Below are 14,016 nucleotides of genomic sequence, written 5' to 3'. Positions count from 1 at the left end.
ACACGGTACTTTATGTACGCAACACGTCATTTGACAACATGGTACCATGGGTCGAGATTAATTCTAATCAATACGAATACGATGGGGTCTTTATTTATTTTATTGAGCAACTAATTGTGGACCATTAACAACAGACTGCTAACTACGGACTAAGAAAATATTAAAAGTATTATAAGTATATATATATATATATATATATATATATATATATATATATATATATATGTAACGATTACTTGAAAAGAAAATATGTTGATATATTATATATATGGTTAGGTTCGTGATATCTATCGGAGACCAAGTCGAGTTAAATACCTTCAAGGAAAAGGTGAGTATATAGTCCCACTTTTAAACTCTAAATATTTCGGGATGAGAATACATGCATTTTATGATTTACGTTATGGACACAAGTGATAAAAAATATATATTCTACGTTGAGTTGTACCACTGGCATACTTCCCTGTAACTTGGTAACTACTATTTACATGAGGTATTGTAAACGCGAATCCTGTTGATAGATCTATCGGGCCTGACAACCCCAACCGGACTGGACGACCAGTATTCAACGGTTGCACAGTACTTCGTTTCGGTGACTACACTTGGTACGGTGTAGTAAGATTTCATAATAAAGGGAATATGCGACGTTGATTAAATGTTAAGTATGGTTATCAAGTGCTCAACAACTTAGAATATCTTTATTAAAACGTTTATATATGAAATCTTGTGGTCTATATTTTTAACGCTGCCGGCATTAAACCTATATCTCACCAACTTTATGTTGACGTTTTAAGCATGTTTATTCGCAGGTGATAACTAAAAGCTTCCGCTGCAACATGTTGAATTTAAGCAAGATCTTGAGTATGCATATTTGTGTCAAAAATAAAACTGCATATCGGAGGATTTGTAATGTAAAATATGTTGGAAGTCGTATTGTTATTATCATATGTAAAGTTTGTAAGTCTAAGATTATCGCTAAACGATAATCATTATTATCTTGTTTAAACCTTGTATTTGTAATAAAAGTTATGGTTTGTATTGTAAAAACGAATGCAGTTTTTGAAAAACGTCGCATATAGAGGTCAATACCTCGCGATGAAATCATATGTTATTGTATTTGTCCTTATGGTTAAGGTCGGGTTATGACAGATAGCTATTCCGATAGTTATTCCGACAGCTATTCCGACATGGATATTCACCTAAGCACCGAAAGCAGTGTAAACGAAATGGATCAACCAACTAGTCATCTTCAATTCTGGATGAATTGGGGATGAGTTCGTAGTCTACTTAATCATTGGAGACAAGTAGAAGCGACCCCTTTCAGCCTCCATATTGTCCTCTGGGCGAAGACCTGAAGCATTCACCGGCGAACCAATCCGAAACACCATTTTTACTCTCATTTCCCGAATATCTTGCCACGATTATATTCTATCTAAAATTCTAAACCTTATTCATCTGCTCGTTCCAACCGACAATCATCCCGGAATAATAGAAGAAGTCAACGAATTTCGCGCTCGAGTAATCAATTTGGAGAATATGGTGCAAAACTTACCAGCTTCAACAACAGCACCGGCAACACCAGTACCACCAACAACCCAAGTTTCAACATCACATGCCTCAACATCTCAATCTGTACCTCGAGCATAATCATTGTTCTACATGACGTTCTACAACATTTATCTTCGTTCGACATGATGATTATGTAATCTTTAATGTTTTAGATATTATATATTCTTGTTCTAACGGTAAATCAAATGAGTTAATATCATATTGACTCATTAAATCCATGATTACATCATAAGAAAATATATATATAAGTATATTTTCATAAAGATTGTAATTAAAAATTCTTTTGTACAAACTGTTAATGATGAAAATATTTTAACGGGTAGGTAATACACGAGGAATATTTAGATTTCACATTAATAAGTTACACTGTACATTCTTCGAACTTGATTCAACAGTCATTTACTATCCTACTTACATCTAAAGATATACGAATCCGTTCACCGCAGAATAACCATTTTCATTTTCAAATTTGGATTTTGACCTATCAGAACTCAACAAGTGGCATAATGAAGAAAACATTTGACAAAATAAAATTTATTAGAAACAGACAAATTAACTATGAGAAATTTTGTTAAGAATCCACGCTAACAAAATCCTAGCTAACTGTTCCTAGCTAACTGTTAATTCCGTATTACATTTTATTTATCGCAATTTAATTATCGCAATTTATTTATCGCAATTTAAATTCTCGCAATTTTATTTATTGTCATTTAATTTCTGTCATTTATTTTACGCACTTTATTTATCGTCATTTAAATACTGTTATTTACGCATTTTAAATATCGGGACATGTATACAATGTTTTGACATATCATATCGACGCATCTATATATATTATTTAGAATAACCATAGACACTCTATATGCAGTAATGATTGAGTTAGCTATACAGGGTTGAGGTTGATTCTAAATAATATATATACTTTGAGTTGTGATCGAGTCTGAGACATATACACGGGTCACGATACGTATTAATTAATTCGAATATTATATATTAAACTATATATGAATTAATGGACTGTTAACTTTGAACTATCGACCGTGGACTAATAACATTGGACAATTAAAATGAATTAAAATATTGATTATAACCTATGAAACTAAACATTTCTTCAAGTTTGCCACTTGACTTCATCTTAAACCTCATTTGTATCTAGACGATTACAATCTACGTTCAAACATTTCATGATTCTTGAAAACACCTCAATCGAGAGGATGAACCAATCACACTTCATCTACGGGAGAAAAGATTGATGCATATAACTATGCACCTGAAAACACTCAAAACCTGAGTAAACGTTTAACACGTGTCTGTACTAGCTCCTTTAGCATTGTTATTACCGAAAATAACATTTCAACTCTTTTTCAAATTAGCCAATTTTGTCACAGCTTCAGCAAATCAACTTCGACTTCCATTCAAATTAGCCTTATTATAACCTCGATATATAAGATTGCCTGTCGTCATTTTTTACCGGGGAACCGTTTATATTCCACCACATTAGCAGTAAACTTACCAGCAACTTCAATGAATTTGGACTTTTTGAAAAATCAATATATTCATTGCAACCCCATCGTGTATTCAACTATACCCTGTAACAATAATTGACATACCAATTACCGAGAATCAGCAATCAGTATTTCGAATCTCGTAGCCTTTTTACATCAATAGTTATATGTATACATATAACAGTTATCTCCTAGAATTACGATCTTCAATTCTGAAATTCTGAAAAGCACCCAGCCTAAGAATCAATACATTGAACTTTGAAAAAGCTGAATGAAGCAACAGAAACTGTAGACAACCGTAAACGACATTAATCATTGTAAGTTTGATGATAAAGAATAGTATGTTGGAAAAGCTCAGAAAAGTTGGAACTGGAAAACGGATTGAGCTAACCACGAAGGAGACCAAGGACTAATACAAGGATCAAACCCTATATTCAAAGAATCCAGGTAATTCTGGATCCGATGAAATCTTTAGAGAATATCCTGCTCCGAAGTCATGTTAAAATCTTGCGAAAAAATTTTCTTCATCAACTTTCGAACTTAGAAATTCCAAAATATCATCATAAATATCTTCGATATTTCTGAGGATATTTTCATAAATATTCTTGTCCGAAATTATTCATCTCTTCGTGCTATCTATTTTACATCATAAAAGAAAACTGTTTTAGTTCCTAAATCTCTGAAAACTTAGAGTTTGAAATATGAATGTTTTTGAAGAAGTGTCGGAAATTGATGCATGAGTTAGTATAATATAATGACACTTGATCAACGTGATTATATTACAGTAAGTCATGTTGAGTTTCTAAATGGAACGTGATGATTCACAGATTATAACATCATCATGTGCCATGTTACACGACTCTTACATTCTATCTAATCTATAACCATATCAAGAACATATTTTCTTGATAGTTCTATCTTTTCCGTGATGTCTGGTAATTTAACAAATCAGATCATGCTAATACAATTTCTTTCTTACAACATTAGCCATGTTCATTCGAAATACCATACCTACGAATTCTGGACCATTACTTGTTGTAATTAGAGTCAAGAAGAAAATAAAAAGGCAGAGAGCTCCAAAATATAAGAGAAAATATAATGCCCAATAACAATACGGAGGTTACAAACCGTGGATATTAATACGAATAGCAATATAAAGACACGGTATAATTAAGAATAGTATCACCCCAAGATAATAGTAGAAGTAAACAGATTTTCTGGTAGAAGATTGAAAAGAAGAATGACAGAAATGATAATTAGGAAAATATCAGGATTAGAACGGGTGGATGTATGAACTAAGAAAGAAAGTATAGGAATAGTGAGAATAATGGAATGGAAGAGCTTAAATTATAATGGAAATATCAGACAGAGTAATCGAGGCAGATCACAGTATTTAATTATGGAGATCTTAATTTCCTTACTCACCGAAGAATCAAATCTTTTAGATTTCGAAGATTTTCTTTAAATTCCTTGAATTTCAGAATTCGACCCCGACTCTGTCAAAAGCTAAGACAAATCTTTATCCTTTCATTTCACTATGTTGTGATAGCTTCACTGGTACGCTTTTCATAATCGAATCATTTTATCTATATTAATCAATAATGATAAATATTTATTTATCAACTCATATTCGTCATGAAAACATTTTTTATTGTTAGTCATGACGACCACACTCAATTTTCGGGACGAAATTTCTTTAACGGGTAGGTACTGTGACGACCCGGGAATTTACGACCAAATTTAAACTTTATCTTTCTATGATTTCAACACGATAAGCAAAGTCTGTTAGGTTGAGTCTCAGAAATTTTGAACTGATTCATATATTCAATTGACCTTCGACCATTCCCGACGATTCACGAACAACTAATTGTAAGTAGATACATATATATTTAAAAAAAAATATAAATACATATATTAATACGAAATATAATTTGAAATATTATATTATTTAGTTATTAAAATTACTTTTGTAAAATAAAATAAAATAAGATATAATAAAATTTATTATTAAATTGAATCTATAAATAGATATAAAAGTTTATTGAATACATTTATTAATCAATTGTAATACTCGGTTGACATTTCGTTAGTATTCATATAGATCTAAAACGAGTTCATAAAGGTTTAAAATAAAAGTTGGAATGTAAATCGATTAAGAAGATTATAGATTTGACAAAAATATTTTTACCTTATTAGTTTAAATATTAGTACTACGTATATATTAATTAGAACAGAAAATAAATAATTAACGAACCTTTTTGATCAGGTTTCAAACAGTTAATGATCGAAATAATCAAATATATCTAAGCTAAAAATTGGGGACTTTTAGGGACACTTTTATATGTTAACTGTTTGGCAATGAACACGAGTTAATATCCTATTGAATATGTCGACAGATGAAACAAGAGATAAGGCTGAATTATTGTTTCAATTGATTGAGGATGTTAATTATTATTATTATTATTATTATTATTATTATTATTATTATTATTATTATTATTATTATTATTATTATTATTATTATTATTATTATTATTATTATTATTATTATTTATATTATTGTTTCTTTGTCCATCGATAACCACCTCAAACCGCTACTCTCACCTTCTTGATCCAACCTTCTACTGCTCGGGTTCTTTTAGTTTATGATGAAACCGAACACCATTGCCATCCCAATATTCAACACCATCATTCGTTCACTAAAACACCACCACCGTACCTACAACTACATACCACCACCCTCTTCATTCAATACCCACTAATCCATCACCATATACGCCATTACCATCATGAAACCACTATCACTTTCACCGGGTCATCATCCAACTGGCTACGCCACATAAACTAACATAAACCACCACCTCCGGATACCATAGCAACCACCATCGACTTTTATTACTGCTATTCTGTTTTAAGAAAGATGATGATTATGATGAAAGGTGATGAAGAGATGGTGATTGTGAAGAAGACAACGAATAGTATTAATGGTGTTTATGATCGATGGCAAGTGAAGATGATAGTGATGTCGACATAGATGATGATGATGATGATAGGATGAGTAATGTTAAATAATGATGAGGGCGATTAAATAATTAGAAACACATGATAATGAAGATGAAACGAAATTTCCTGCTCTTTTGTGTCTGCCACTACGATCTTACTTTTACATATTAAATTAAACCCTACGGTATGTTAGTCGACTACTGCCACAGTTATATTTTTTTTTCCTGTTTCTAATCCTAGTTCTAATGTTGGGCCGATGGATGCAATCGGGCTACCAAACCGAATTCACAAAACCCATCTTTATATTTGGACTTCTTGTTGGACTGCCATATATTCCATTTTCAAATTGGGCTGTGACCCAAATGTTCTTTTCTGCTGGACTGGGTTACTGCTCGAGATGTCTGGTTCCACTTTTCCCTTCGATCCTCAAGCATGAACCAAACACGTTTCTTAGTGTATGATGATGATGTTAAGTTCTTGAAGTTTAGATGATGAAACCGACATGATGATCCGTATGATGATGAGGTTTAGGTGATGATGAAGTGATCGACACAAATAGGAATCGAGATAATCTGATAATGGTTATGAGGATAGATAACGGGTTTCGTTTTGAATCAACTTAGAAACAATGAAAAATTATAATTTTGCTTATGATTACGATTATGAAGGTCGGGTCATTTAAGTTAGATGATAAATATGATCATAATAATAGAAAAGTTAATGATGAATATTATGATAGTGATGATGATATAAGATAAAGATGATCGTATGATTATGATTTTTAGAGAAGACGATGATGATTTATGGTTAGATTACGTACTATGAATGATGAGGATGTAAGATCGTGAATGATGATAATCACATGGTGAACACGATTTAGATGATGATAATGGATGATTACAGTAAATGATAATGTTAATGGTGACTAGGATGATATAATGAAAACATAAAATTAAGATTAAAGGAATTAAAATCCTAATAATAATAGAAAATCGGAAATGGAGAAGTGGTCTTGGAGTTTAACGGGTTAGCGGGAGGTTGCGGGTTCGAGCCCGGACTAGGGCATTATTTTAAGCCATATCCTTTTTGAGGTAGAATTCCTATTAATTATTATTACTTTTATTAATATTATTATTATTATTGATATTATTATTAGTACATCATTATTATTATTATTATTATCAAAAACTACCTTTTTAAACACATACATATTTTGTACATAAAAGATACTTATTACATATACTATAATTATATTAATATTTCATATAACTATATAAATCAAACTTACTAAGATTATTTATTTAAATACGTACATATAACAGACTATTGATTTTAAATATAACACTAAACAATAATGTATATAAATAAATATGGATATATTAATATAACTATATAGATATTAAATCATTTTGAATATATACACAAATTAAATATATAATATATAAATTAAGATATAATAACTAAATTTGTTCGATTACGATTATGTGTATTAATAAATATACAAATGATATAGGTTCGTGAATCCGAGGCCAACCCTATACTTGTTCAATGACGTTATATGTATTTTTACTACGAAATACAGTATGGTGAGTTTTATTTGCTCCCTTTTTAAATGCTTTTGCAATATATATTTTTGGGACTGAGAATACATGAGCTATTTTTATAACTGTTTTACGAAATAGACACAAGTAATTAAAACTACATTATATGGTTGAATGGATCGAAGCCGAATATGCCCCTTTTAGCTTGGTAGCCTAAGAATTAGGGAACAGACCCCCTAATTGATGCGAATCCTAAAGATAGATCTATCGGGCCCAACAAGCCCCATTCTAGAATTTGAAATGCTTTAGTACTTCGAAATTATCATGTCCGATGGGTATCCCGGAATGATGAGGATATTCTATATGCATCTTGTTAATGTCGGTTACCAGGTGTTCAATCCATATGAATGATTATTTTTGTCTCTATGCATGGGACGTTTATTTATGAGAAATGGTAATGAAAATCTTGTGGTCTATTAAAATTATGGAAATGATTGATTATGATAAACTAATGAACTCACCAACCTTTTGGTTGACACTTTAAAGCATGTTTTTTCTCAGGTATGAAAGAAATCTTCCGCTGTGCATTAGCTCATTCTAGAGATATTACTTGGAGTCATTCATGACATATTTCAAAATACGTTGCATTCGAGTCGTTGAGTTCATCAAGATTGATAATATGTCATTCATAGTTTGGATATATTAGGAGATAGCATGCATGCCTATCAACTTTCGTTGTAATGAAAGTTTGTCTTTTAAAAATGAATGCAATGTTTGTAAAATTTATCATATAGAGGTCAAACACCTCGCAATGTTACCAAATATAATGTATTCGTCCTTATGGATTAGGACGGGTCGCTTCAGTACAGATCTTCTTTCCTTTCACCTAGTCCTATCACTTTCTTGGTTGTCAGGTCCTAAATTACACAAAATTGAGAAAAGAATATTACCACATAGGGTTTATCCTTAGTCAATTTTGGTACAGACAACAAGCTGAACTTGAAAGAAGGTACAACATGAACATCATTAAGTTCCAGTTGATTATCTAATTTTGCTTACCCAATGTGTGATATAACAGATGTATTGCCATTAGGCAATCTTATTTGTGTTTTAAACATAAGAATTTTCAAATCTTTTAACTTGTTAGTAACAGGTGTCATATGATCAGTGGCTCCTGTATCTAGTATCCATTGAGTGCATTGATTACCACATAATGATGTTTTAGTAGTAATACCTGCAAAATGATGATCAATCTCATCACTAAAATCATCTGCTTGTGTACCAGATTGAGACAACTGAGGCAAACACTTTAGAAGCTGTTCAAACTGTTCAGAAGTAAATACAACACTACTCCCTTGAACATTAGCAGCAGTCTTCTTTGTTGCATTGAAAATACCTGCAGGTTTGACTTTGTTGTTTGAAGACTGTTTACCATTGAACCTGCTTTTGTAGTGCCATGGAGGATAACCTATCCTTTCCCAACACTTGTCTGGTGAATGCCCTTTATTACCACAAGTAGCACATTTATCACTCAGCTTGTCACTAGTACCACCAAACTTATCACTAGCACCACCAAAACTAGTTTGCCACCAAAGCCAGCCTTACTATACAAAGCAGTTGTTTCAACAACATGAGAACTTGAATTAGTAAACATTTCTCTCTGTGATTCTTCCTGTTGTAGCATAGAGCATGCCATCTCAACACTAGGAAGAGGGCTCATAAGAAGCAATTGACTTCTCAATGCACTGAAGTGCTCATCTAAGCCATTCAAGAACTGAAACAATCGTTGCTATTCTTTTTGCAGATTGAGTGCATTCAAGAAAGCAACAATTTCGGGAGTAACATTAGCTAGTCTTGGCAATTCATTCATTGAATCAATTTCTTCCCAAAAACATTTCATCTTAGTAAAATACTCACTTACTGTTGAACCTAGTTGTTCACTAGCATACATTTCTTTGTACAACTTATACTTTCTAGAACCATTACTTAGAACAAACCTTTTCTCAAGTTGTTTCCAAATTTCACTAGCTGTTCCTACAAACATTATAGACTTAACAATTGAATCAGAAACTGAGCTCTCAATCCAGCTTATTACCATATTGTTGCAGGTGTCCCATTGTTCTGCTTCATTAACATCAACAGCAGATCGAGTAATAGTGCCTGTAACAAATCCAAACTTTCTCTTTGTTGACAAAGCAATTTCAATGGACCTCCTCCATGACCGGTAATTTTGAGCTCCGATCAACTTCTCCTTGATTGACAATGAACCAGGACCATCCGATGGATGCAAGAACAACGGATTGCGAAACAATTGAGTATTATCCATGATTATTCAATACGCGGAAGCAATTTGAACAAAAATTAGGAAAAAAATCAATTAGAAACTAGAAATTGCACAGTTCATGCTCTGATACCATGAGAACTTTGCAATTCGAACAACTGTGATCACCATTTCATTAACAATTTTGTGATTACAGTGAAAAATGTAATTGACTCTCTATTGTGAACAAAACCCTAATTTCTTGTGTGTAACTGTCTAACGACCTAATCATAGTGATATAACAGAAAAGATTAGATATTTACTGCCTGGACCCTTATAGATAACATATTTACATTTTTGGACCCAAACATTATTTATCTTGACATTTTGCTAATGACATTGACTTCTGCACACCTTTGACTGATGTTGACTGCGTCTATAAAGTTAGAATTTAGAATTATAATTGTAAATATAATTTTTTTTTTTTTTGGAAATGCGATATATTATTACTTATGAACAAAGTTACAACTCATGTTCACGACAGTGTGGTGCTCGAGATTTACAAGGGTAGTATATACCCATGATATAAATTTAATCAGTAAGTAGAAAGAAAACTCACAATGGCTATTTATACTCACTAGTCACTACTACACAATACAATTAGATTAGACAATGAATATTTGCGGGTTGTGTATTCAATTGTGCCAATCTATAATTATAATTATAATTATAATTATAATTATAATTATAATTACGTAATGCTTCAGATGGTAAAACCTCTTTTTCCAAATTTAAAGAATAGACATCTACAGTCTCGCATTGGTTTAATAGTTACTCCCTCGTTAGCAATTAAAATTTAATAGTTTCCGGACAAAATACAAGAAATGTCATTATCATGCTACACTGAATTTTTTGTTCACTTTCCTGTTTTACTTATTATCTATATTTTGGTCTTAAATTTATAAAGCAAGGGTATAAAAGCACTTTAACTTATAATTTTTATTTATTTTTGGGAATGGATTATTAAATTAAGACATTTCAAAGGAAACAAACCTATTAAATTAGGACGGAGAGAGTAATTTTTTAGTGTCACGATATTTCAGAAGGTTAAAGGCTAGTGCGGGCAACTATCACCGGGGATGGGACCGGAAACGATTAGAATTTTTCGTTCAAGACTATTGCGGGCAATGAAATCGACACCAACAACGTCGGTGATGTGGTTCCTTTACCGTTTCCCAAAATTAGAGTTGAGGATGACGTTGTCGGTTAGTGGGGTTTGGTGTTGTTAGTTAGAAGATGTCTTCATCGTTATTTGTTTGTTTATTTTAGTTTATTTCCATGTCTTTAGTTTGTATGTCGTTTGATGGTGAAACTCGGGTTTAATTAGTTTTAGTTCGGGTTTTGTTCTCTTTTCGAGAAAAAGATTTTGCTATAAAGTTTTTGTTTTTCCGAAAAAAAAAAGTTTAAAAAGTTCCCTTCGGGGTGTATTTGGCATACAAGCTAGAGTTTATGGGAGCTTAACAAGAGCTAGTTCGACTAGCTTATAAAATAAACTCACAACTTATGAAATAGAATTTACATAATTACCCTTCATATATTTGTTTATCATATTTTAGTGTCCTTTGAAATCATTTTATATCTGTAAGTTCTAACTACTTTGTCAAATACTTATACAAAGATAATAAGCTTCAACTTCAAAAAGTAAGCTTAAATTAACGGCTCTAGCCATAAGCTTTAGCTACTTTTACCAAACACACACTTGATGGAAAATATTTGGGCACCTTAAAGCTGATGCTGAGTTGCTCTAAATGAAATTTTTGGCAAGGCTTAAGTACCTTTGTCGCCATTTACCCTTACTAGTTTTCCTAATAGGATTGTTGGTATAGTTTTCTTGAATTTTTATAGTTCATATTATATTTTTTGCCAGGTTTGTTATTTGTAAACTTGTTTATTCCTTTCACTTGTGTTGTAGCTTATGTGGTAGTGGTCTGCTTCTCTTAGCGAGAGGTCGAGAGTTTGACTCCTGTGGTGCAACATTGCACACAAGGTTGCCCCTTTACCCTTGAATTCCACCCAAAGGTGCCTTTCGCACATCGCGTTGCGGGGGTAGTGGGGAGGAGGTTTTACCGCCCATGCCCTTGGACTGGGCCGAGTTTCCTCCTGGGCAGCAGTTGGGGGCGGAATATGCAACTGTGAGAGATGAATACGTGGGTGGTTAAGTCCCCTGGGTGATCCCGTACTGTTGTTAAAAAAAAAAAACATATGTTTTGCAGTTCAGTCTTCATATGTTTTGCAGCTCTCTAGAGTGAAAGATAAGGATATCAACATATGTGATCATTGAACCAATTATCAAGAGCATTTTAGTATCAAATACAAAGATACTAGGGGTGGACAAGGATCACATGTAAATCATGCTCATATTCCTAGAATCATAATACCAAATGTTGAACTAGATATAAAAATTTGAACTACAACCAGTTCTGCATACCAATTAGTAAAATCCTAAGAACAATACAAGAATACTCAAAAGGATAGCAAAATTGCTTATAGTTATGTCCCTGACCCCGAAATGATGCGAAAAGCTTGCCAATGTAATCATCATCCCAAATATATCATTAAAATCTTCCTGGCAAAAGAGTATACTTCAACAGTCGTATTTGACCTTTACAAAATTATCCATATTATCCGTACCCATATCGATCCATGACCCGCCCATTTTCCCATCTTACTAGTAATCACCTCGAGTTCTCAAAAATGTAGGACAAGTATCATCATGGTTAACCACCATTCACTTTATATATATGATACACAAGTTCCGTTTCTCCAGCGTTCGTTAAATACTCAACTACATTCTTTACATAAGGCGCTTTAAGTAAGATACCATTCTCAACCATCAACTTAGCAAGCATTGAAGCTTCCAACAAATGGCGTTTAGCACAAAGCCCGTCCATCATAATAGAACAAATCTCCGAATCAATAGAAGTCGCAAATCGTAAATTCTTAATTTCATTAAATAACACAAAAGCATCAACTACACGTTGTTCTTTCAAACATAACATCTTCAAAAACTCGCTACAAGCCACTCCATCCGGTTTCAAACCACTAACCAACATCTTCCTAAACACTTTTTCGGCTTCTTCAAACTTATCAACCCGCAATAAACTCGCTACAAGAGAGCTATAACACTCGCTTTGAGAAACACTCGTTTTGGTAAATAATCGATCAATCAACTTATAAGCTTCGTCCACTTTATCCTCCTTACAAAGACCGTTAATTAAAGTACTAATTGTAACCCTATTCGGTGCACATCCACACGCTTCCATTCGATCCAAAATAGTCAACGCCTTTATTGACCTACCCTTTTCACAAAAGTTACGAATCATAGTTGTATATGTAACAACTGTCGGTGCACAAACACCGCCTTCGTTTTCCATCTCTTTCAATAACTCCAACCCTTTTTCTAAATTCCCGACCCGACAAACCCCGTCAAGAAGAGCCGAATACGCAACTACGTTTACTAAACATCCTTGTCTATTTTCAACCTTAAATAACCTAGTAGCATCTTCAATCCTACCCAAATCACAAAAACCTTTAACCATTGAAACAACCGTCACCATATCAGGATAAACATCAACCGAACCCATCTCCTTCATTAACTCCAAAGCCTCATCCACACGACCCTTTTCGCAAAACAACCGAATCACAAAGTTATACGCAGTTGTATCGGGTCTACAACCAAATTCATTCATTTTCTTCAACACCCATAACCCCTCATTTTCTAACCTAGCTAACTTACATAAATTCAAAACAATTTTGAAACTTTTAACATCTACAACACAATTATCATCCTTATACGCCTCAATAACTTCCTTAATCACATTAGGGTTTTGATCAAATCTAAAGAGCTTACAAGCAATGTTATACATATATGAGCTATGTCTATACTCACGTTGAATCCCAGCCCATATGAAGAATCTAAGACCTAATATAGACCGTTGATTGATAGAATTTGAATTAGAACTACAACTGCATCTTTTGATTACCTCCTTTACAATTAATATATCTAATTTAGCCCCAATTCTTGTTAGGGTTTTTTCGAAGTTTGGCTCGTTATTTTGTATATGCATCAAATATCTTTCTA

The 14,016-nt window shown here is 32.8% G+C and overlaps 2 protein-coding genes across 2 annotated transcripts; both read right to left on the bottom strand.

The window, feature by feature from the left end:
* Positions 1 to 8,670: 8,670 nt before the first annotated feature.
* LOC139868107 (uncharacterized) lies at positions 8,671 to 9,941 on the bottom strand. Its single transcript, XM_071856443.1, has 3 exons — positions 9,537 to 9,941; positions 9,268 to 9,389; positions 8,671 to 9,193 (listed from the first exon to the last, which is right to left on the bottom strand). The coding sequence occupies exons 1-3, from the start codon at positions 9,939 to 9,941 to the stop codon at positions 8,671 to 8,673; spliced, it is 1,050 nt and encodes a 349-aa protein (XP_071712544.1).
* Positions 9,942 to 12,358: 2,417 nt separating this feature from the next.
* Positions 12,359 to 13,801, bottom strand: LOC139868106 (pentatricopeptide repeat-containing protein At5g47360-like). The gene has a single exon (XM_071856442.1). The coding sequence runs from the start codon at positions 13,799 to 13,801 to the stop codon at positions 12,653 to 12,655; it is 1,149 nt and encodes a 382-aa protein (XP_071712543.1). The 3' UTR covers positions 12,359 to 12,652.
* Between the last annotated feature and the right edge of the window lie 215 nt (positions 13,802 to 14,016).

The sequence above is a fragment of the Rutidosis leptorrhynchoides genome, chromosome 9 (genome assembly GCF_046630445.1).
Source record: "Rutidosis leptorrhynchoides isolate AG116_Rl617_1_P2 chromosome 9, CSIRO_AGI_Rlap_v1, whole genome shotgun sequence".
Taxonomy (NCBI): Eukaryota; Viridiplantae; Streptophyta; class Magnoliopsida; order Asterales; family Asteraceae; genus Rutidosis; species Rutidosis leptorrhynchoides.
The sequence above is the reverse complement of the archived record's forward strand: the minus strand, read 5'-3'. Positions and strand labels throughout refer to the sequence as shown.

Excerpts from the sequence above, each read along its gene's own strand:
- LOC139868106 (XM_071856442.1), bottom strand. The coding sequence starts at position 13,801 with ATGTATAACATTGCTTGTAAGCTCTTTAGATTTGATCAAAACCCTAAT.
- LOC139868107 (XM_071856443.1), bottom strand. The coding sequence starts at position 9,941 with ATGGATAATACTCAATTGTTTCGCAATCCGTTGTTCTTGCATCCATCG. Across the intron at positions 9,390-9,536 it reads GTGAACAACTAGGTTCAACA|TTCTTGAATGGCTTAGATGA; the intron begins GTAAGTGAGTAT and ends CGATTGTTTCAG. Across the intron at positions 9,194-9,267 it reads GAAGAATCACAGAGAGAAAT|TTTTGGTGGTGCTAGTGATA; the intron begins GTTTACTAATTC and ends GTGGCAAACTAG.